The sequence below is a fragment of the Epinephelus fuscoguttatus genome, linkage group LG8 (genome assembly GCF_011397635.1).
Source record: "Epinephelus fuscoguttatus linkage group LG8, E.fuscoguttatus.final_Chr_v1".
Taxonomy (NCBI): domain Eukaryota; kingdom Metazoa; phylum Chordata; class Actinopteri; order Perciformes; family Serranidae; genus Epinephelus; species Epinephelus fuscoguttatus.
Window position 1 is genome coordinate 36,026,460 of NC_064759.1, and position 24,708 is coordinate 36,051,167.

Below are 24,708 nucleotides of genomic sequence, written 5' to 3' on the forward strand. Positions count from 1 at the left end.
AAAGTTTTACTTCACAAATGCAAGGCAGTGCCCTGAGTAATTGGTATACAAATGGTCATTTTGTGGGTTAAGTATTCCTTTAAGAGAAAAATGTTTCTAATTGTTTCTGCTGTTGACACTGACACTGTGTGAACAGCCTGAATGGCAGATGTGCCCCTGGAAACTATTGGTAAGAGGTGACTGTGTATAAAGGTGGCCATTGTGAGGCAGGCAGGTACCCCCAGACTGGCTGGAATTATGATGACTCCACTTACCAGGTCTTTCCATAAACTGCTGCCCAAGTGGGGATGTGGAGCGTTCATCCAAGCATCACTTATAAAATTGACAAAAACACCTCTTTTACAGTGGCTAAGCCTGTTAGACAAAAATGAACATTTTGAATAAATGAACAGTATTTCGGTTGCTAAAAGACTTTGAGCATGTTCTAAAACTTACAAACAAGAGCTTATACTGATTACTTTAATGACCACAGCAGTGGTTCTTGACCTTTTTGGTGTGCTACATAAATTGCTATATAATAGGTCACAGACCCCCATTTTATAAGATTTCACTTCAGGGACCTCCATCTGAAAGATTCTGCTTGTTACATAAGATTAAGTCGAAAATTCTACAGTTGTCAACACAAGATGAGAAGAAGTGAAACCTACGATCAGAATATTCATTTTTACTTTTACTCACATTGGGCTCGCTTCTGAATTGAATAGCAAAAATAAACTGTTTCCTATTTGGAACTCCCTCAAGAACCCATGGAGGTTCTCTGACCTCTAAGAACCACTGGCTTACAACATGTAAGAATTAGTAGACAAAATCTAACACAAGAGTAGATTGTGTTCTTTTAAAACCCTTTAAGCCTCACACCAAATTGATACACGAACCTCCAAAAATGATTTCAAGTCATTCCATGATTTACACACACATCCAGTACAATATGTAAAGAATCCCTTAAATCTCTGAGCAAACGGGACAGGCTGCTTAAATAAATGAAGTATTCATGAGAAAGGTTTTGGGATCATGCCCACTCCACCTAAATCGTATTATGAAATGTTTAAGGACTTTGAAGGTGTGACATTAAGGGGCTATCAGTTAACAGAAATGTCTGCAAAGTTACTGTTTTACCAACAGACTGAGCTGAACAGGAGGCGTCTCTGTGGTTGGAATCAGAGGGGGAGTAAACAGAAACAGAGAGTGGAAGGAGTAAAAGGCAGAGCAATGCAAGTGCCTGGACAGATACAAAAAGACAGAGAACTGTGATATATGCATATTTACTGTCTGGAGTTACTATTGACTGATTCTTCTTGCTAGAACTCCTCTCCTGACTTGTGCTGGGATTTATTGAGAAACTTTGATCGCAGGAGTTGAGGAGATAAACTTTGTTTTGATAACAGGGTAAGTGATTTTTGATTTATTTTCCTGAGAAGACTCCCACGAGTCTGTTAAGCTGCTGGAGCACAGCAGGCTCTACATGCATACTAGGAATATTCTTTTTTGTAGAATAAATGGTCATTTTTATGAAACTTTTTTAAAAACACAGTTTAAAAAAAGTGGAATCACCAGCTGCAACCTGTATTCTGTGTTTACCTAAGGTTAGACAGCGTCGTAGTTTCCATCACCTGCATCATGAAAAGCCATCAAAGGCAGGGAATGTGCAAAACAGAGGTCCCATAAAACACAGCTAGGTACACCCTGTTTTTGTGTTTAATAATAAACACACAGCCGCGGCTTTAATTCATGAGGAAATCTGAGAGGAATTGCTCTGTGACAGCACCATTTCAGTCACACACACAGTTTAGGAGACCATCTATCAGTTAAGAAGAAAAACATAATAAATACTTTTCCAAATGGTGTACATATTAAATTAATCATCTGTTGTCACATGACAGTGAAGGACAGACTGGAGAGTAAAGACTTTCAGCCATTGAAATAGATAATACGTTTGTTATACTGATGGATAATTGATGAAGACAACACTGTCCATCCGTGGCAGACAGACTTGAAACAGATGTGAGGTCAGAGGTCGACAGCTCTGTGGGATGCAACATGGATATGTGACCTCTGCAGGTCCCAGGTCAGCTGTTATATACATGTCTGTGAGGGACTTGGTCAGTATCATCACCCTGGACAGTGCTGACAGAGACGTTCAGAACTCCATTAAGAAATCCTTAAAGTCTAACTTTTTTATATCCGAACTATGATTGGTGCTATTTGACCAATGCAACATCACCCTGTTTTTGAATGTGGATATTTCCACACTGATCACAGAGAGGTTTCAGACAGCAGTGGAGCCGACAGTCTGAATATGGCAGGTAATGCACGGCTCTCCTGGGGACTGGATAGAGAAACAGTCTGTTGTACTTTTCAGCCTGTCTTAAATCACTTTAAACCACCTATGTGGCAAAACATCAAAAAGCTCATTCATTTAGAGTCATGTCAACTTCATATGATGGCAGATGGGAACACTTGACTCTCGTGAGCTGGTTTAGTAACACGACCCAAAATTATTGCACCCTTAAATTCACAAGTTAATATGTTACATTTACAATCAGACTGCCATTTGACATGTGAAATGTGCTCTTTCCTGTGGCTTTACAAATCATGCAGTGCTGTTACATCTATACACATTTAAATGTGAAACCTGAAGCTGGGGAGGTCAAATATGCAGGAGGTGAAAGTTCTCACTATTTATATCACTCCTCATCATTAACTTAACTAGCCACAAGTCACCTTATTGACACTGAGTCACCATATTTGATTCCTACAGCAAAGAGGTTATGTTTTTAGTCATACAGGTATGCTATGTTATGTTATGGTATGTTAGAGGCATATTTCAACAAATAATGAACAGATTTCGGTGACATTTGGGAAAGGAATAGGAAGAAGAATTTGGTTTTTGGTGTGAATCGCACCACCATGTGGCTGCTTGTAAAGCCCAAAACGTGTCTATTGATGAACCTTGAACCTTATTTTCCTGGATTCCTGATCCTTAAAATCTTATGAAATCATATGGTGTCAATCGGCTTCTTACTAAGAGCATGGTTTTTTCATGAGCACAAAGTTAAAACAGTTTTGGAGAGATTTCTTTATTTTGTGTTTGTTGTCTCTCCTCATCTCTCCAGTTGAAAGTAAATGATTTGAAAAACATGATGTCTCATGTTGATGCCAATCAGGACTTAGCAACTTTTGAATCAAATTGTAATCATGTTGCCAAAACTGACAAAACAAATCACAGTCCTAATGGTGCAGATTAGCTGTGTTTATGAGTGTTGTAGGCTATCATAGTTGACCAATAAATGATTATTAAGGATATTTTTTTGAAAAATGAATTTTAAAGAACTTTGATTGTTGCTTAATTAGTAATGAATCTTAAAGATTATCAAAAAAAAAACAAAACCTTTTTGAAACGTTGGAATTAAAAGATTTTTAATCTTTTCAAAACAGTTTTTTTAACCATTCCTCCCTCAAATTGTATCCAAAATTCCCCAAATTTGGTACATAAAATATCTGGATTAACCCAAAGAAAGTTGTGTTTTTTGCCATACCATTTGGTTGTCAAGGCCCTACCTTGCCAAGACTGCCTTAATCATAAATTTTGACATTTAGATGACAGGTGCACTCATCTAGGCAATCCTACAAAATCTGATGGTATTTCACAATAAGATGGTGATCCAGAAACATAATACATGTTAATGCAATATTTCAGTGGTTATTAGTCTGACCCACATAAACTTTAGCAAAAATCATCCTTGTACAAAAGCTAATATTCTCAGACGACGCTGTGGTGTCGAAATATAGTGACCACCATCAGCCAATAACAGGACTGACTGTCACTGTGTAAATTTTGATTCAAATGCGGACTCATATGTAGACCGAAAATTCCTCCCCACAATTACGTGGCAAAAATAACAACTTTTCTTGTTTCTGGCTATTTCTCTCTTGCCTTATTGCCTCTCTCTTTCTATATCTCTCTGTTTACTTTCCAATGCAGGCTTCTTCTCTGCTTACACTGCACTGTGGGAGAGCTTCTTTAAGTTATTGTTCTTGTGCTTTCCTCTCTCTCTCTAAAAGCTGCAGTTGTCACATCTTGTCAGGATGAGGTCCCTGGCCCTCTACCTTTTCTGCCTGTTGTGCTGTAATGCAGTTCGACTGGACAGACGGCGTCTCAGACCCATTGCAGCCAGAGGTCGAGTAGAGTCTAACGTCCAAACCAAACCAGTGGGTAGGTGATCAGTTGTGTGTTTTACCAACTACATGTTTGTCTGTTTCTCTCAAAGATACAAAGTCGAACAGTTTAGTTTAGATTTTGCTCTAAACAGAGCTGTGAGTTTGCAGTATTTGGTTCCCTGATCACAAACCACCATGTGTTTGATCACAGGGATCCCTTGCAAAGCAGTCCCACTGGATTTCGTCTTTGTCATCGACAGCTCCCGAAGCATCCGCCCCAATGACTATGAGAAGGTCAAGACCTTCATTATCAACCTGCTTCAGTTCCTTGAGATTGGCTCTGATGCCACTCGGGTTGGTCTGCTACAGTACGGCAGCGTGGTCCACCCTGAGTTCTCTCTCAACACCTACACCACCAAGGCTGAGGTGGAGCAGGCAGTGAAAAACATGGAGCACCTTGCCACAGGAACAATGACCGGTCTGGCCATCCAGTATACCATGGAGACAGCTTTCACTGAGGAAGAGGGAGCACGACCAGCTAACCTGCACATCCCACGAATCGCCATGGTTGTGACTGATGGGCGACCTCAGGACACAGTGGAGGAGATTGCGGCGCAGGCAAGGCAGGCTGGCATCCAGATCTTTGCTATCGGAGTGGGCAGGGTGGATATGAACACTCTGAAGGCCATAGGGAGTGAGCCACATTCTGAGCATGTGCACCTAGTGGCCAACTTCAGCCAGATAGAAACTCTCATCTCGGTGTTCCAGTCCAAACTGTGTGGAGGTGATGAATCCCTGCTATCTTTAATCCAATGTCCCTCCTTGTTTATGCATGCATGTGTGTTTGCATCCTTTTGTTTGAGTATTTTTGTTGGTGTATATTCGTGTGTGTGTTAGGTTCAGAGATGTGTGAGGTGGTGGACCATCAGTGCCAGCACATCTGTGTGAGCAGCCCTGCCTCATACAGGTGCAAGTGCAGGAAGGGCTTCACTCTCAACCCCGATGGCAAGACATGTAAAGGTGAAGGAATTCCTTTTCTCTCATCTCATTTCAGCTACAGTCTTTTTTACATTTGCACAGCTTTTATCTCTCAAGGCTTCCTGGTGTAACCATAGTCTTCTTAACTCACAAAGACACTTTACTTTCTCATAAATAAGATGACAGGCGATCACAAACGGATAGGACAGGGTTTCTGTACTTAATACCTTTAAGGTATCAACCTTGACTTCTCCAGTCAAACAATACCTGAATTTGATCCTTTTTGTACCCACATCTTCAAAAAAAAAGACTATTTTAGGATTTTTCTAGCAGCCAATTACCACAAGCGTTTTTTGATTTAATTCAATGTGTGACTGGCCTGCTACAGCAGCAGCACCCATACAGTCTGTGGCGTGGTGAAGCTGAAGGCAGTGCATTTAAAGTAAATGGCAGTTTAGCATGCCAAGATACCACTAAAACATTTGAAAGTATGGCTACACTACACACCTCTGGTGTCTGGTGACATTTTACACAGCAGAATGCTTCAATTCACATTATGGTTATTGAATAAAGTAGAAAAAAGGTATCAAATGAAGTACTCTATTGGTATTGTTAGCACTTTTAGGGTACTGGTATCAGTATCGTAATTTTTTTGAATGATAGCCCTACCAGAGGGGATGGGAAATTTACTAGTAGGTTGTTTCCCCAGTCTGAATTGATCCCTAAATGTAACAAGATACACAGCAGGTCATCTGCTGGTACTTTAAAGCAGCTATAATCCATTTTTCCTACCACCAATGAATCACATGACAACTATAATAGGTATAAAAACAGCATGATCCTTTATAGTGTTTTTCAACAATATTCACTCTTAATGGGTGCAGGACCACCTTAATTCTGATGACCCACCAACCCAAATGAGAGCCAGCATGACGTCAGTCCACCCACTGTTGAAAAATGTCCCTTTTGCTCCTCTGGTGGATGTTAACAGAAAGTAAAGTGGGGGAGACTTCCTGAAGGAAGTGTGCTTTTGCAATCATCAGAGCAGCTGCTGAAATGTGGAGGTGTATCCAGGGTGTCATAGTATCACCGAATCAAAACAAGAACTATCATTTGATCTCCTCTGTGTTGGGTTCACAGATCTACACCTGCACCTGCACAGTCTATTTGAGAGTGGATTTAGATATTTGATGAAAGAATTATGGTTTTCTGTTTTCTGTGTTCCTGTAGGTTGTAGAATCTATCTACAACAATTAACTGTCATTTGTGGATAGTGTTAACAATGCCTCAATTTCTGTTCTGTGCTGTTTACGCCCCTCAGAGATCGATCACTGTGCTGATGGCACCCATGGGTGTGAACAGGAGTTTATGAGCACAGAAGACTCCTGTGTGTGTAAATGCAGAGAGGGCTACAAACTCAAGCCTGATGGGAAAACATGCAAGAGTAAGTGTCCACTGGGTTTTTCTATTTCTATGTCAAAAAAATAACTTCTTAGATTTTCTCTTTTAGAGTAGGAAAACACTGTAATAAATAATGTGTTATTGATGTACATATGTAATGCTGTATACATTCATATCTATTGTAGATGCCTGTTTCGTATATAGATATATATATAAATATATATTTTTTTTTACGGATTGTTGACATGTACAGGAAGAAACCTAATTTGTTAATGCTTGAACAGACTTCAGATGTTCGCGCAGTGTTGGACGCTGAACATACAAAGTTGTTATGTTTAAGACCTAGTAATTTATTCAGCTGTCTGGAGTTTGTGCTCACTGATATAGGCTAATGGAACAATATCAAGAATGCAGAGGAGGTCAGTGAGTTCATCATTTAGAACAGACCGTAAATGTGTTGAGTAAATTTTATATAATTTTTCCACGAGATTTTTATATTTCCAGTGCACAAATGAAAATCTTGGCCAGAGTACAGCAGAACTCAGCGGATACCTACGTTTTCTAAGAAATGACCCCTTAATCCTGCCTGATCTTATGAACTCACTATTTCTTACAGAGATTGATCACTGTGCTGATGGCAGCCACGGGTGTGAACAGGAGTTTATGAATACAGAAGATTCATGTGTGTGTAAATGCAGGAAAGGCTACACACTTAGACCTGATGGGAAAACGTGCAAAAGTAAGTGTCCATTGCTTCTTTCTTCTCTTTGCTGTCATTTCAACAAAGATGGAAAGATTTTCCTCAAAATTTACTTCAAAATGTATTTCTTCTGTAGTAAGACATTTCTTTCATGTTTTATCAGTTTACAACATATGTAATGATATATACATTAACAGTTATTGTAGATGTCCTTTAACCTGTTTGTTTAACAGTCCAACATAACCCCAAACATGTTAAGTGCAGCACAAAAGTAAACTTGATAATTAACCCTGATGTGATACATTTACTGTACCCACCACTGGTGATAAATACTCTCCATGGGTCAGACTGAACAGCAGTTAAGAATAGCTATTATTTTATTTTCTTAGTAATTACTTTGCAGTCCTTCCTGTACTGATAAAAGGAATTTTCTTGGGGCGTCGGTAGCGTAGTGGATAGTGCCGGCGCCCCATGTACAGAGGCAATGCCTCGCTGCAGCGATCGCAGGTTCAACTCAGGCTTGCAACCCTTTGCTGCATGTCCACCCCCACTCTCTCTCTCTCTCTCTCTCTATCACCCCATTTCAATCTGTCCTGTCCATTGAAGGCAAAAAGCCCCCAAAAAATAATCTTTAAAAGGAATTTTCTCTACAGAGATTGATCACTGTGCTGATGGGAAACACGGCTGTGAACAGGAGTTTATAAATACAGAAGATTCATGTGTGTGTAAATGCAGGAAAGGCTACACACTCAGACCTGATGGGAAAATGTGCAAAAGTAAGTGTCCATTGCTTCTTTCTTCTTATTGCTGTCGATGGAAAGATTTTCCTCAAAATTTACTTCAAAATTTTATCTTCTACAATAAGACATTACTTTCACAATTGACCTATGGCTAAGCCACGCCCCCCTCCACTCACTCAGACAAACTATCAACATTAAGTGACTGGTGCTATGGCAGGTGTCACAGTACACGGCATTTCGCAGGTGGCAATTGATTTTTGGGGACATAACGATCAGATGTCATTGAGAAGTTACCAAAAGGGCATAAACTATGCACTGGAGGGATGTATTATTGTTGAGCAGGTCCATGAAAAGCTTAAATTACAAGCCAAAATTTACAGGTCACAGTGTACGCTTGTGAACCACATCGTTGCCATTGCCATCAAAGACAACAAGTTAAAGTGCCACTGAAGTTAAGGTTTTTGGCTCAGAATATGAGAAAAGGATAACGGCCTTTTTTCCATCTTTACCAAGAGTGTCTCTCCGTTCGTTTGGTGCTACAGTATTTACATTGAATCATTCAGCATAATGTTTGCCAACCTTTGTTATCTCTGCAATTACAGATAAATTAATGAAGCTAAGCTCCAGAAGTTAATGTTAGCTTAACAATGCTAACAATGCTGTACGATCACAAAGTACAAAACTAGAACAAAATAGGCTAATGAACTCCCAGCAAACAAGGTGACATGATGAACAACGCAGCTAGGAGCTGACGTTAGGCTAACTTTAGCTAACGTTAGCTAGAGTTGTTAAAGATAATTTTTTATTTCTTAACAGCAAAGTGACAATATGTTGGCTCAAACACGGTGTTGACTTACCTTAGAACAGATGTAGACATCATTGTTAATCTTATTCACGTTGAGTTGATGTTGTGGTCTAACGTTACCACACAACTTTATCCAAAGGAGACACTTTTCTCAGTTGAGATGTGGTTTAAAGGGTAAAAAATACACCTCGTCACCCAGCCTCTCAGGATACCTTGTGTCGGAGTTGCATGCACCCCATGCACACCGTTTGACCATTTTTAAACTTCAAATCTCAGAAAAAGCTCATAAAACCAAACAAAACTAACTTTCTGTAATGCATTTCAATGAATGTCCAGTCAGAGAATGTCTGAGAGTATGGGAATGGCTATACACACCGTAATTGGCTCATCGCGTTTGAGGGCGGGACTAAGCCATAGGTCAATTGTGTCTTAAAGGTTTACTACATATGTAATGACACATTAACAATTACTGTGGACATCCTCTAACCTGTTTTGTTTAACAGTCAAACACGAGTGCAAGCATGTTAAGTGCAGCACAAGAAGAAACTTGATAATTAACTGTGATGTGGTACATTTACTGTATCCACCACTGGTGATAAATACTCTCCATGGGTCAGACTGAACGGCAGTTAAGAGTAGATATTATTTTATTTTCTCAGTAATTACTTTGCTTCCTGTACTCATAAAATAAATATTTTCCACAGAGATTGATCACTGTGCTGATGAGAAACACGGCTGTGAACAGGAGTTTATGAATACACAAGATTCATGTGTGTGTAAGTGCAGGAAAGGCTACACACTCAGACCTGATGGGAAAACATGCAAAAGTAAGTGTCAGTTGCTTCTTTCCTCTTATTGCTGTTGTATCAACAATTTCTTCAAAATGTTCCTAAAAATATATTTCCTCAATAGAAAGACATTTCTTTGCTATAAACATTAATGACTATTGATGTCCTCCAACCTGTTCTCTGTTAACATGGTTGTAGTCACAGTCCAACATGACTGCAACCATGTTAACTGTAGCACAGAAGGAATTGGATAATCAACCCAGATGTGATACATTTGCTGTAATCACCGTGATACTTTCCGTGGGTGTCATTGGACAGCACTTAAGAGTATTATTTTATTGTCTCAGTAATTACTCCCCAGTCCTGCCTGTACTGATTAAAGGACTGTTTCCTGCAGAGATAGACTATTGTGCTGATGGGAAACACGGCTGTGAACAGGAATTTATGAATACAGAAGATTCATGTGTGTGTAAGTGCAGAAATGGATTCACACTCCGCCCAGATGGAAAAACATGTCAAAGTAAGTCCACTCTCATTCATTGTCATACATGGTTTGTGAACTGCAGCCAAAGGATGTGATGTGGATATTTAAACACAGTGATTTGAGCTTCTTCTTCTGTTGTGAGTGATTCACAGTGGGGGTTTCTTCGTAATTTTCTTATATAAATTCTATTCATGTTAATGGAGAAAAGAAAAACCTGACTTTAATGTCATCTTAATCACACATATAACATATGAATTAAAAGACAGAATTGATGTTAGTGTGAGGTAAAGTGAACAACATTCAGAAATCTTTCATCAGCATGTTTTCAGATGTTGCCATGACTTTGGTCCCTGTTCCGGTATTTATATGTTACATCATTTTGGATGAATTTTGAACCAGTTATGAGGTCAGTGTTAATCCTAGTGCTCACAAAAAATATTTTTCCCCCTCCCCCGGATTAAGGGGATATTCTGTGTTTATGTTTACCATCACGAAGCATTCATGTCCTCAGATAGTTATTAGTCTATTTATCATATTTGTAGCCTCCTCCTCTCTAAACTTCCCTTTCATAATGTTGATGATGAAGACAGGAGACATACACTTACAATAACATGCAGTTAGAGTACAGTTTTGCATGATTACAATTTGCAGTTTAAATAACTCCAACAACTCAGTGCTTTTCATGATATGTCATATAAATAACACATATTTAAGGCACTTAAATGCGACACATAACATTACACTAAGCCCTGTTTCTGTATATTTCAACTCACAGGTCTGGATCTGTGTCAGACAGTGGACCATGGCTGTGAACACCAGTGTGTCAATACCAACGACTCCTACATTTGCAGATGTTTTCAAGGGTTCATGTTAGCTCAAGATGGGAAGCGCTGCAAAAGTATGATCTCAACTTTCTTTGATGTGGACCCTCCCCTAAAAGGAATACCTCCCAAATGACCATTTGTATATCAATTACTTAAGAAGATGTTTTTCTTGCATGGCTCTGCTGAACAAAGAATCCAACCATGGAAAAAAAATCTTCATGAATTTAGGTCATAGGAGTCCGCACTTTACAACAGCAAAACTATATCAAAACATCTGTTTACAAACTCTCACACAACTCGTGCAGTGTAATCCCATAGTCCCATTTAGTTCCAGTACCTCCCAAACAGACAGGGCAACTGAACTAAAAATATAACTTATCTTTGCTCTTTTCTAAGCAAAACTACACTGACAAAAACAATAGTTTTACCTCACTGAACACTGGAGCTGCTGGTCTACCTTTACCTCTGTCAGCTAGTTTGTTTATGTTATTGTGTGACTTCAGTATTGTGCTTCAGTTAATTGGGATTCAGCAAAGTCACACAATAACACAAACAAACTATCGAATGAGGTGGCAGTAGACCAGTAGCTCCTGTGTTCAACGAGGTAAAATTACTGTTTTTGTCGATGGGGTCTCGCTTTGAAGAGCACATACAGAGGTTTAATTACTATTTCAGTTCCCCATTGGAAAGAGCAGTCTGTTTGGAAAGTACTGAGTATACGGCTGGATGAGTGAAACTTAGATTACACTGCATGAGTCGAGAGTCTATAAACATATGTTTTGATACAGTGTACTTTGCTGTTGTTACACACTGACTCCTATGACCACAATTTATCAAGATTTTTTACCCACTTTTCGTTTCTTCGTTCCCCATGGAGGCATGCAAGAAAAACAAATTTTTCCTTAACACAGGGAGAATAATTGATAAACAAATGGTCATTTGGGGAGTGAAGTATTCCTTTAAGTAAAAATACATAAAACATGATGTCCTTGTTTCTGACAGAGCCAGACTGTGCTGATGGAGTTATGGATCTGGTTTTCATAATTGATGGCTCTAAGAGTCTGGGCCCTGCCAACTTTGAACTGGTCAAGCAGTTTGTAAACAGCATTGTGGACTCCCTGGACATTTCTAGGACAGGCACACATGTCGGCCTTCTTCAGTACTCCACCAAGGTGCGCCCAGAGTTCACCCTGGGCCAGTACACCACGGCAAGGAGCATCAAACAGGCTGTGTCCCGGATACAGTACATGGGGAGAGGCTCTTTGACTGGCTCAGCCTTACGACACATGTTTGAGTCCAGCTTTTCAGCTAAAGAAGGAGCCAGGCCGAACATCCCACGCGTCAGCATCGTGTTTACTGATGGAAGATCACAGGATGATGTGTCTGAATGGGCTAATAAAGCAAAGAACTCTGGTACACTTATTATCTTGCCCTGTCATTCAGATGCCCTAAGTTATTTCTTACAGGAGCTTCCAATCATTATCCTGTTTTCTGTCATTTTCAGGAATCACAATATATGCCTTGGGTGTTGGCAAAGCCATCGAGCAGGAGCTGAGAGAAATAGCGTCAGAGCCTGATGAGAAGCACCTTTATTACGCTGAAGATTTTGAGAAAATGGGAGAAATTACAAAGAAGCTCAAGTCCAGGATATGTACAGGTACTTTGCACTATACCTGAACTAGCTATTTGTCAAAAGAAGCTTCATCACACCAAACAGGGGCTCCAAAATTGTGTTTAAGTGCTCAAGAATTCTCCCATTCTTCCAATCTTCCATTAAAATGGTGCATCACTGCCACCTGCTGCTGCCATGATGATCACTTATAATACCAGCAACTCTGTACACTCTCTTTAGGCAGCAGCGCTGTACAATTATCCATATCACATAACTCATCAGTCATTTTTCTCTGCACTCCCCATGTCTACTGCATTCTCTACAGGCAGGGACAGGAAGGGAAACCTGTAGGGAAAGATTAGAAGAGATAAAGTGAGGAGAAGAATGAGAGAGCGAAGGTAAGGTCTTGTCTCGTGTCTTCTTTCCCCACAGACAAACCATCTGATGAAAACATGTGCCAGTGTGAGAACGTGATGATGTTTCAAAACCAGGTCACCGAGAAGCTGAAGAAGCTGACACAAAACAATATCCTTTTCTAAAAAACTGTCAACTCCACAGTTACACCAAGATTCAATGTGTGTTTTTTAAGTAATATTGGGTAGGTATGTCTCTGCCAAAGAATCCTTCAATGCAAATGAATAGACACCAAAATACATAATTTAACTGATCTTGAACACAGCAGATACCGTGGCGTGTCTTTTGTCTAATGATGTTAGAAACAAAGTCTTAATTTTGACTCATGATGGACCAAACAAGTCATACACATAGGACATATTGACCTGAATTTAAAGTCTCTCTCAACTTGTAAATGGAGTTACAGGCATTAGCAATGAACATACTGAGATGACTGATTGACAAAGAGACAAACAAGGAAAAATATGTACTAAACATTATACTAAAGTGAGAGGACATACCAACATTTACTGTAGTCTCTATATTGCATTGCTCTGTATGATTTAAAACAGTCATAGTGAATAACATATATGATGTTATATCTTAAATTTTTAGCTCCAGTTTTAAGCTGTGTCATGGTTTAATGGACAAATGACTACAATAAGCATCATCTTTTGACGAAATAAAGGTTAAATGAAATTATTTGGGGAGGCACGCCTTAACCTATGCAGCAAGTGACATGTGACTGTGCCTTTCACACACGTATAGAATTACTTTAAAAAAAGATATTCAAATATAATTTCTCTGTAGTGGAATATCCCTCCTTCTCTCAACAGTAGCAAAACTATATCAAAACATCTGTTTACAAACTCTCACACAACTCGTGCAGTATAATCCAAGTTTCATTTCTTTTCTGATATTTTCTTGATATTTCCTTTAACGTTAATTTCAATTCCCCATAGTAATCACCTCAAACTAATTCAGGTCCTTATGTAAATTTTTCCAGGAAGAAGGAGCAGCATATTTAAATGTTTTTTTTTTTTTGCCTAGTTCTGTTCAAACCTTGGGGACCAACGACAGTAAAACATTGTGAGACAGCAGGCCATATTGGTTTTAGTTTTTATACATGTATGTACACAGATAAGAAGAAACCAGCCCAAGCAGACATTTATATATAGAAACTAACCAATGCGAAAGTCTGCAGACATGGTTTCCACAGCCGGTAATAAATCGTAAAGCGCAATGGTATACAGTATCCAGCTTCTTTAGGCACTGGTCAAATGCATTCATAAAGAGCGATCACCGTAGTCCAATAAAGGTAAAAAAAATTGCCAAAATCAAGTGTTTGCTTGCCTGGAGGTAGGTTTTTCCGGTAAAAGAAACTTAATTTAAGTTTCAGCTTGGAAAGGTTTTCAATGTGTATTTGATGACAAATTTAGATCAGTAATAATAATACCTAAATACTAAACTAATTTTAGTTTAAATGAAGAGGCGTCTTTCATTGTTCTATCTCTGTAGATGATTTTGCTAATACCGCAATATCTGAAACACACAAATTAATAGCCTCATGCACAGATGAGTAGTATTTATGTGGAAGTGTTTTGAATTATGGTTTTATCCAAAATGCATGTGTTTGTGAAGTACTGAGCATACAACTGGATAAATGTAACTTGCACAAGTTGTGTGAGAGTTTGGAAACAGATACTTTGATATAGTTTTGCTGTTGTTAAACATGGCCCCCTATGACTTTAATTTATGAAGAATATTCACTTTTTTGGATTCTTTGTTAACCGTGGAGACATGCGAGAAAAACAGAATGAAAATGAATAATCATTTGGATGTGATGTATTCCTTGAAGATAAGGCTGATCTATGAAAAATACATTTCTGAACTTGGTAGGTTGTGTTTTCATTTGTATATGCATTTTTCCTTTACATGCCTACTTGAAGCTATGTCAAAGAAGCTGGAGACACTCGAGAATCAACTGGTGCACAAATGAAAGGCTGAGATATGTTACACCTCCGTGTGGCATGCACAGGATCCCTTTCATCCTGCTCTACAAGCTACACTGATACATATGCTAACACAATGCTTTCTACTGAAGATATTTATACACTTTTTGTATACAACACAATGTATTTTTTGTCTGTAATATTCTTTGTTATGTTTTGCCACATCAAATGAATAACTGTACAGAAAACTGACAAATAAACATTTTACACTTCACATTTCTTGGTGTGTTTTTTCAGGCTTTATGATCACTGCAGGGGAAAAGTCATCTTGGGATCCATGTTCAGTCAGCAATAAGACTACATACCTGTATGACTGCATACCTTCACAGACTCTACAAAAATAGAACCACTGTAAAGAAATGCATATGTTGCACATGTGCTACCCTCAGCCACCAGGTGGTGGATCTCTTCCAGAGAGGACACTCCTATAAAGGGGGAGGACACACACTTCATTCACACATGTTTGCCTCCCCTTCCTGTATGAATAGTGTGGCTGTGAGCAGGAGGCAGTCAGGGAACATTCAGCAGTAGCGCCTGCACTGCTTGGCTGCATTCTCGCAACAGACCCGGAGCAGGAGGGCACCAGGCCATGCATAAACACTCAAAGAGACAAGGGGAGATAATGGTGCCCAGCTTCTCTTAGGAACTGAAGAGCTGTAGTGGTCCATGTTTTCACTGCCAGACAGTCTCTGTCTTTGCTAACAGAGAGCAGTGGAACTTGTGTTTGCATTATATAGTAGATTTAAAGCTTTTTTTCATTCATCTCAACTCTCAACTTTTCTTCAAACATGGGGTGCTCCTCATCTAGTGCTCAGACTGTTGACCAAGAGAAAAGACCAGGTACAAAGCCAGAGGAGAGCAATGGAGATACAGTGGGTAAGTACTAAGTATGTAGAGTTCAAATGTTCAAATACCTTTGTGTGTTTTTATACTGGTGAGCATGAAAAATGGTTTCTACATTTTCTCTAAATATGTACAGTAGTTGCTCTAAGTCACTTTCTATTCAGCCATGTCTTGCTGAGGGGAGTGTGACTGCTGCCGGTTGGTCTGGAACACCGTGTGCTTTCTCACTCAACTCTGCTGCACAGCATACTACACTGCCTCATGGAGAGAATTATTCATGTTCACCCATTTCCTCACCAGAAGTGGTTGGCATTCATTTTTAATCAGCCATTTCTAGCTTGATGTCCATTGAAAGTGTGTTGTCACAAACTGCATTGCATGACTTACTGATGAAATGAGGGCTGATGTGTATGTGCATGTTTAATTCTCAACCTCATTCCACAAAGCTAATTGGGCATATACACATAGGCGAATCAGATTGGTAAAACTTAGTGAGGACTGTGTTTGACTCTTCCAGTAGCTATGTGTGAAAGCCAGCTGGGACTGTTTTGTCAGCCATTCTGTAGCCTGAGGCAAGAGTCGTAACCCAACCCGTTTGCTGCCACTCTGCAGAAGTCTGATTTGTGACTTTAAATGTTTTTCTGCACGCAACAAAGAGCATCTACCAGATCAAACTGATGTGATCCACAGTGGCGCCCCTGGAAAATTTTCATAGGGGTGGCCAGATGGGACCACTGAAAATCTTGGGGTGGCACACCAAAACCAAAAGCCATAACTGAATTTCAGGAATTTGCTCGAGGTGTTGTAGTATATAGGCTACTTATTTTACAGTTAAAGTAACTATATATTTGATGTACATTTACTAACACAAGTGCAGTTAATATTTTGAGTTCCACAGCAATCCTGTTCTGATGTGTTATGTATCTAGACATGTTAGGCTAGTTTCATTTAAAAGACAAATATACAGCTTTAATTTGAAGGAGCTGATTGCAAGGAACAAAACATTTATTGTGAAAGCCTTCTCATGTTTAGGAGAGACTCGTGGATAACCATAGAACCCATTTTCGTTCAGATATCTTAAGGTGAGAGGTCAAGGGACCCCTTTTAAAATGATCATGTTGTTTCCTTGCTGAAATTTCACCTTACTTTGGAGCATTGTGTAGCCCCCTTCCTGACAAGCTATGCTGACATGGTTGGTGCCCATGTATGCCTTAGCTTGTTTAGTTTAGATACTAACTTAAAAGCACTTGGATTGTGGGTCCACACCCACAGCACGCCAGCGTACGGCTGCAGTGTGACAAGTAGGCGGCATCTGCACACCATTTGATAGTTTTTGGAGCCATCAGATATGCTGGATCCGCCGCTAAATTTCAGCAACAAGAGTAGCGTATACGTCACCATGACCTCATACAAAACACAAACAAGTCAAGGGAGAGTGACAAGACAGAAAACTGATGGATGTCATTCAGGCTCGAATAAAATCACATTGTGAGCATTACTTTCCATGCAGACAATTATTTGTCAACTAGGAAAGCTACCATGGCTTTTGCCCTGTAGGCCAACGTTGATGTTTGTTTTGTCAGCTGACACTTGTGTGGTTGGCTGACAGATTTCACTTCATTTCAATAGTTTTTCTGGCCCTCGCCATTATGTGTTAAGCGGTGCACCTGCACACTGAAATGGAGTGGACCCACTAGTTTAAAAAATTAGTGCACTACAGCCCCTGAAAAACAGGATTGTTGACCACCATTAATTTTCTCCAGGGTGGGCCATGTGTATCAGGTGGGCATAGTGCCCCCAACCACCCTTGGGGGCACCACTGGTGATCCAAAATTTGATGTGCATCTTCTTGATGCCTCCAAAGTTTGTATGCAAAGGTTTTCCCGAAAAGTGAGATTATCATCTGATAATGAGTGTTTGAAATTTGCTCCAGGAATTTACAGCTCATACAAACAATAGATGCAGTATTGCAAAGGAGCCAGAGGAGGGTCTAGGACATTGATGTCCTTTTGAAAAGAATACAAATGATTTGTGACTGCTCTGATATTCCTCTGCATGGGAGTTTTGCATGTAAACATACAGTGATACTCTGTGGGATATTGCCTTGGTTTGTTTTGCCTTGCATGTGGACACTATGTTCAAGCGTGTGCAGACGCCCACCAAGAGGCCTGACACAGACCGTGATTGTCCATTCACTGGTTCAACCCACTGGTACATGGCTATGTCATGGCACAGCTGCATGTACAGTATGTTCTCCCTCTATCTCACCACAAACACACAACAGCTACTGTCCGTGTTCATTTTTTTGCATATGATTGCTCTAGCTCATGTCAAGTACAAGGAAAGGCTGTAGTCTTAAGGAGAGTAAGCGACTAACCAAAGCCCAATCAAGTGATATGTACTTATCACACCTGGCATAGTTCCTCTGTATTCATGTACAGCATTTCCATCTTCCACTATGTCACTGTGTGATGTTTATGTCAGGGCATTGTCTCTTCAGCCAGCTAGCTTTGGTCACCTGGAGAAGCTTGGGTCCCTTTCCAGGCTCTTACATCACCCCAGCAAGAAAACCACTTATTGTACTCTTTGCCCAAGCAGGCTTCTCTAAATGTGGCTGAATGGGTGGAGGTTTAAATCATACAGTATACAGTCTGTCTAACAAACCAGCTGTATGCCATCCAAGCCACCACTGGTCCCATCCCCTGTCCGGGCCCCGCGTCTGCCCCCCCTCCCCCTCTGTGCTCTTGGCCAGCCGTGGCACTGTCTGTTTTGACTGGGATCTCTGTCATCTTTGGCTGCTAAATCATGTTGACACGCGGGTCATCCATGCCTGGAGAGGCTGTCTCTGTCTCGACCCAAACAGACTTTTCAACACCAGTTCTGGCCTGCTGGGTTTTGTATTCTTTGTGATAGCTGGTGTGTGAGGTGGATCTCTGCTTAAAGAACTCTGTTGGAGAGCATGTTTGAAATCTATAAAAGGAAAGTGTTAGGTCAAAGCCATTATAAGGATTTAAAGGTTGTGGGAACATCTGTCTGAATACTTTTACTTTTGCAATTCTCTACTTAAATGGGATATTATTGGAAATATTTAACTTCGCGTAAACACTTTTTGTGTTGCATGATCTTCCACTGCCTCATTTTCATCTGACTTGCCAGGCCGTCACATTCCCTTCCACTCATCACTCTCAGCTCTTTTTACCACTTCTGACAGACAAATAAAATCAGGAAGCTGCAGCGTCCAATCCAACCACCCGCTGCCCATTCAGCTTTCTGAACCCTTCTGGTTTGTCTCATTTGTGAACAAAGTCCAGCCGGTGTTTTTGTAAAGAAGTTAGCTGCAAAATACTGTTGAGGGAAACTGTGATGACACACTATTAGGCTGTTGTGATTTCTGTAACTGAGCTGTGCTTTGCAGTTCGTGACATTTGAGTTTAAGCATCCAAGCCCACTATTGTTCTTCATCTCCTGTATTCTCTCACCTAAGGGCTGATGACTTGTTCACACAGTTATAATAGGAGGGGTCAGGGAATGAGAAGAAAGGTAGGGTGTCTCTCCAAAGGCTGCAAAACTGTTGTCACGTGTATTTCATTTCCTTTGAGAGTGACTTGCGTGTCCTCTGGGCTTTAGACAAGCACAGGCTTCAATAAATCACATTTCCACCTACGGAAATGAAAGGATGTTTTCCCTAGCATGCAGTCTGTGTGCTTTATTGCTATATTTCCCCATCTCCAGCCTTCCGTGGTGAGTTAAGCTAAACCAGTTTATAAATACACACATTTTATTTATTCAAGAAAAGAACATAGAGGAACATACGTAACACCCTGCAATATGTCCGATGATTCCTCGTTGAGTGTCGCAGTTAGGATGCACTTGTGAAATGTTGATGAGAGTGTTGCCATGACAAAATCATTTAATGATTAATTTGGCTCAAGGACCCCCCAAGAAGTTTCAAGCTCAATCAATTTGCGAATCTTCTTTTTTTGTTGCTCAGCATTGTCATGTAGTTATTGTTACAGATTAACAGGGCATCACTAGCTGAAGACTGATAAGTGCCACATGCTTGCCAGTCGTAAATCCTAATCAAGCTTTTCTTGTCATCCCTGTGTTGACAGCAGTCAGAAATGGTATTATCCCAGAAGATGCACAAACCATCGAGGACCAGATGCAGCTGCCTGTGCAAACTGCCTTGCCTGACGATCTTCAACCAAAAGCCGATGAAGAGGCAGAGGCCGTGTTAGTAGCCCTGGAGGCCCAGGAGGATCTCGGCTCAGGGGAGGACCTCCTGGCTGCTCCTGAGCCTCAGCCAGAACCTGTCGCCCCTGCAGAGCCAGCTTCAGAGGCTGCTGCTCCAGCTGAAGCCCCTGCTGAGCCTGAGGCTGCTGTAGAGGTGGTGGAGGCACTACCCCCTGTGGAGGAAGCTGCCCCTGTAGAAACTGTAGTGTCTGAGGCCGCTCCTGCTGTTGAATCTGTTGTAGCTGTGCAGGCAGAGGCCCCTGCTGTTGTTGAGGAGGTGACCGCTGAGCCAGCTGAGGCCTCTCCTGAAGTTTCCACTCCTGCTGTTGAACCTGTTGTATCAGAGCCAGCAGAGGCCCCAGTGATTGTGGAGGAGGCGGTAGCAGCTGAGGCCCCAGCTGAAGTTGCTGCTCCTGTGGAGGCAGAGGCCCCAACTGACAATGCTGCACCAGCTACTGCCTCAACAGCACCATGTGAACCCTCAGCACCAGTTGAAGCTGCAGCACCAAGTGAGGTTTCAGCATCAGTTGAAGCTGCAGCCCCAAATGAGGTTTCAGCACCAGCTGAAGCTGCAGCCCCAACTGAAGGTGTAGTACCAGAAGAGGCTTCAGCACCAAGTGACATCTCTGCACCAGCTGAATTCTCAGCACCTGTAGAGGCAGCACAGTCTCTTATAGATGCAGAGATTGCTGCCGCAACTATTCCAGTGATGCCTCCAATATCACCAGTCATTGTTGAGGCCCCAAGTGAGCCTCAGCCTGCTGTTGAGGAAGCAACCGCACCCCCTGCTGCCCCTTCTGAGGCACCCTGCCCCTCAGAAGCCGCTCCAGCTCCAGCTCCAGCTCCAGCTCCAGAATCTGCTGCGGCTGAGCCAGTACAACAGGCAGAAGTTCCACCATCTGTACCAGCTGTTTCAGAAACCCCCTCTGAAGCAGCACCAGAAACTGCGGCAGCAACTGTGATCTCAGAGTCTGCAGCAGACAGTGCAGCCCCAGCAGAGGCTCCTGTGGTTGAGTCCACCCCAGCCGAAGCACCCTCGGCAGCGGCCCCTCAGCCCACACCTGAAGGTATGCTCTCTGTCATTTTACAACAGTAATAGAGAACTAAACAGATTCCCACATGGGTCTATGTAGCTAGCTATTTAAAGCAGATTTTCATTTATATAAGTGACAGTTGACAGTTGTGGCAAGGGCACATTTCCCTTACGACTGTTAACAGCTGTAGGATGACAACAATAGGATTCCAGTAAAAGATGGCTGCCATAGTTAAGGAGAGTTCTGTATGTCTTGAGGGAGTTCACAGCTCGGTGATTTACATGATTACCGATAAGTTGAAGTGTTTCCTGGTAAACCTGTCATGCTAACTTTGACTTGAAGGCGTCATACCGTGTTTTAACCTGCTTGATAAGGCATGATCCACCAATACTGACAGATAGGGAGGGCTGACAGTTTTGGGTGGAGGTCAAACAGTGCTGCATTGCCACTGGCTGAAATAGCTGGGAAATCTATGCAAACATGTATTAGGCACCAAGCATGTGCAAACAAGCAGAATGAGATGAGTAAAGCCAGAAAAACTCAGTAATGTGTGCGTGGATAAGATTTTGTTTACATCCAGGTAAACAATTAATGGCCCCCCACTCAGCCAGTCTATCTTCTGGTTACACATACAGCCAAAGTAAGACCACTTTACAACATCACCCCCTGCCAGTGGTAACTAAGCAGGTATCCAACACACACATGGTTGGCAACACCAAACTTTCAGTTCTTGTAATAATCAATCCTACACATTGGTTCCTGTCTGTGCTCCCGTGATTGGTTGGAGCTGACAGGATGAACAGGATATTGTTGGGCCGTGAGGCTGAACAGATAACGCAGTGTGAGGAATAGAAAGCAGTCACACACTCCCGGAGCGAGAAATGAAGGCTTGTCTTGAGTGTGTCGATTATAACAGCAGCATGTTGTCAACACAACAGATCCAGTCACGCAACTCTCACTCATTGTACTCTTTTGTGAACTGACTACAGAATAATCATGCCCTGCTGCTTCGAATTACATAAGACAATGTAAATGCTCTGCAAGCCTGACTGCATTCCAGTCCTCGTTTAAAAATGATGACATAAAACCACTTTCAGGGCTCATTTAAAGAGAATTTCAGTGAGTCATCACATGTTTATGATCACTCTGTATGATTCCACTCAGACCCTCTTTCACTGTTTCAATTTTATTTAGAGTATGTTGTAGTTTGCACTGAAGCACATGCCATTACAGACACAGCAGCACTATTTAACGTACCTGGCCACAACATGTGGAATTTTACACCCTCTTAATTGATGCAGTTTTCCTCTGGTTAAAATCTGAATTATCCAAAGTATAAACTGTCTACAGTTATTGCCTTTACTGGGAAAGTAATGACTACCGAAACAATTCACAGTCAGTGTGCCAGTATTCAAGTGTGTATTCTGCATATTAACCCATTAAATGCACAGTGCCTGCAGTGGTCAGTTGCTTTGTGTGAAGGGCAGAGCTTGTGGTTTGCAGTAAAGCCTGCACCCCTCTCTACTACTTTCAAAGAACACGCTGTACTTTTAGGGCAAAGACGCCCCTCCAGGCAGCACGTGTAGAATATTGGCCTGGTGTGAAAGACAGATTGCATAACATTTATGAGACTTTTCTCTGGAGGCTATGTTGTGTGCATGCCAGACCAATTACCATACAGTATACTGTGTGTGTGCTCAGAGGCCAGGTAAATCACTAGTAAACCAGTTCAACAGAACCAGATGGGGCTAAGAAGGAATGTTACCTCTTCTGTGATGCACTGTTACTATGTCTTTTGTTTTAGTCTTTAAGTTATATGTTAAACAAGCACAAAGTTAACTCAGCATGATGTGGATGTATTTTATCATGTACTGATCTCCTCTCAATGTGTGTGTTTGCAGTGGTGGCTGCAACTGAGGCCTCTCAGGAGAGTGAGAAAGCCAAAAAGGAGGATTGAGTCGGTAAGAGCTCGACCACAAACTACACTTTAACCCATTGCAAACACTGTAGGATCAGCTCATTATCCAGTATACCTTTGCACACTGAATATACTCTTACAAATGCACAGAGCCCAGACACAACTTTGTAAAAACTACATGCATGGAGTAGAGAAAAGCTGTATAATGTTTAGATGATGTTTGCTAACTCTGACAAACCTACTGCAATTAAAACATTGAATATGAACAGTTCACGTCTATGCCACATCTTAGGGTTGTCTCACAATATTCTTTATCTTCTTTCAGAGAGAAGACATACACCAAAATAATGAAACCCCCAAAGCTACCATTGTATGACAACTGGAAGAAAAACAAGACGAAGCAATAAAAGCTACATTTTCAGTATTGTCACAAGCGCTGACCAAACTGTTCCCCAGATACATTAATATGCATGGTGCCTTAATAACATCTCATTTAGGAAATATCAGTCCTTCATCTGTAAATATGAATCTTTATAAGTTTTTCTACTGAGACCTTAAGTGCCTCTACATGCAGGCCTATGCAAAGAAAACACTATAAAAAAGACACACCAGGACAGGTTAGATGAGACAAGAGGGTGCACCAGTCTGTGAAATCTGAACTCTTGTGACAGTGTGATGAACTAGGGAAGGATACTTTCCAAAGTAAATCCTTATTACTTTTTAAAATAGCTGCTTCTGAGGAATACAAGCCAAATGTAACTGTGAATAATACTATGCAAAGAGTTTGAGGTGACAGAAACTCCAGACTGGGTGGATGAACAACACACTGGCTAGGTTTACACTGCCAGCTTAGTTTTTATCACCTGTAGGGAAACTGATTTTAAAGGATCACATTTTCACAGATTGGATTTTTAGGTGTCGTGAAGTCTAAACTTTGCCATAAATCCACATTTTTGTTTGGTGTTTACACATTATTTAATTGCAGCCTTTCTAATAAGGTTAATTTAATTAATAGCAATGACAGTACTAAATGCAGAGTAACGGAGTGTACAGTGTAATACTGATGAGCACTACTGTAAATCCATGTTTCCTTAAGTTTTTTTCTCAACATCACTTTATTGGTTTCAATAGTAAAATCCTTTTTCTTTTTTTGCATAAGGAAGAAAAAAAATCATGCAGATGATCACAGGAAGCATATGCACAAGATTAGTTATGACACAGTGAATCATTGCCAGGTTGAGGATGCAGATGATCCAGGTACTGATATTTCATCTTGCTGTTCCATGAAGCCATTTTGTGCAGCTGCAGTGTTGCTGGTGGATGTTTATAAAATTCTCTTCATGAAAATAAATGCCTTTCCAATGATAAATTGAAAGGCCTCATAATGCCTGGCAACGCTGATGTCATATGCACATTGGTTTTGGTGTGACTGCATTACATAAGGTACATGTGTAGCACAGTAAGAGATCACCTAGGACATGATTTTAAACTATCATTAGTTCTACATGATGTGTTTAAAAAAAAAAAAAAAAAAAACATGTAAAGTTCTTAGAAAATTATTTCAATTGTGTAAGATGTGATGGATGTTGTGGGAACAAAATTTGTTTTGATGTCTGATACCTTTTTTCACCTGTTTGTTCGTCTCTGTAATATATTCTTTTTCTGAGCTTTGTCTGTGATTCTGCTAACCTAGTGTACAGAATAAAGTTTCACTCACTAATACATGTGTTTTTTTTAATGGGACTGTATTTTTGTATATGGAAATCAATAGCCCAATGCATGTTT

At 40.8% G+C, this 24,708-nt stretch overlaps 2 protein-coding genes across 3 annotated transcripts; both read left to right on the forward strand.

Annotated features, from left to right (window-relative positions):
* Nucleotides 1–1,195: 1,195 nt before the first annotated feature.
* On the forward strand, nucleotides 1,196–15,097 carry LOC125893057 (matrilin-2-like). The gene is made up of 14 exons (XM_049583511.1): nucleotides 1,196–1,386; nucleotides 4,063–4,213; nucleotides 4,370–4,942; nucleotides 5,056–5,178; nucleotides 6,458–6,580; nucleotides 7,154–7,276; nucleotides 7,891–8,013; nucleotides 9,487–9,609; nucleotides 9,968–10,090; nucleotides 10,830–10,952; nucleotides 11,881–12,291; nucleotides 12,383–12,535; nucleotides 12,923–13,015; nucleotides 14,827–15,097. Exons 2-14 carry the CDS (start codon nucleotides 4,087–4,089, stop codon nucleotides 14,880–14,882), a joined length of 2,274 nt encoding a protein of 757 aa, XP_049439468.1. The 5' UTR covers nucleotides 1,196–1,386; nucleotides 4,063–4,086; the 3' UTR covers nucleotides 14,883–15,097.
* A 271-nt stretch (nucleotides 15,098–15,368) lies between these two features.
* LOC125893803 (nematocyst expressed protein 3-like) lies at nucleotides 15,369–24,496 on the forward strand. 2 transcript variants are annotated; one of them, XM_049584722.1, is made up of 4 exons: nucleotides 15,369–15,771; nucleotides 19,851–21,038; nucleotides 22,907–22,966; nucleotides 23,249–24,496. In XM_049584722.1, the coding sequence occupies exons 1-3, from the start codon at nucleotides 15,684–15,686 to the stop codon at nucleotides 22,960–22,962; spliced, it is 1,332 nt and encodes a 443-aa protein (XP_049440679.1). In that variant the 5' UTR covers nucleotides 15,369–15,683; the 3' UTR covers nucleotides 22,963–22,966; nucleotides 23,249–24,496. The 2 variants fall into 2 exon arrangements, with proteins under 2 accessions (XP_049440679.1, XP_049440680.1); XM_049584723.1 differs by having other exon boundaries at nucleotides 19,854–21,038.
* Nucleotides 24,497–24,708: the final 212 nt, after the last annotated feature.

Coding starts and splice junctions, on each gene's coding strand:
- LOC125893803 (XM_049584722.1), top strand. CDS start 15,684: ATGGGGTGCTCCTCATCTAGTGCTCAGACTGTTGACCAAGAGAAAAGA. Junction 15,772..19,850: donor GAGCAATGGAGATACAGTGG/GTAAGTACTAAG, acceptor CTGTGTTGACAG/CAGTCAGAAATGGTATTATC. Junction 21,039..22,906: donor CCCTCAGCCCACACCTGAAG/GTATGCTCTCTG, acceptor GTGTGTTTGCAG/TGGTGGCTGCAACTGAGGCC.
- LOC125893057 (XM_049583511.1), top strand. CDS start 4,087: ATGAGGTCCCTGGCCCTCTACCTTTTCTGCCTGTTGTGCTGTAATGCA. Junction 12,292..12,382: donor TAATAAAGCAAAGAACTCTG/GTACACTTATTA, acceptor TGTCATTTTCAG/GAATCACAATATATGCCTTG. Junction 12,536..12,922: donor CAAGTCCAGGATATGTACAG/GTACTTTGCACT, acceptor CTTTCCCCACAG/ACAAACCATCTGATGAAAAC.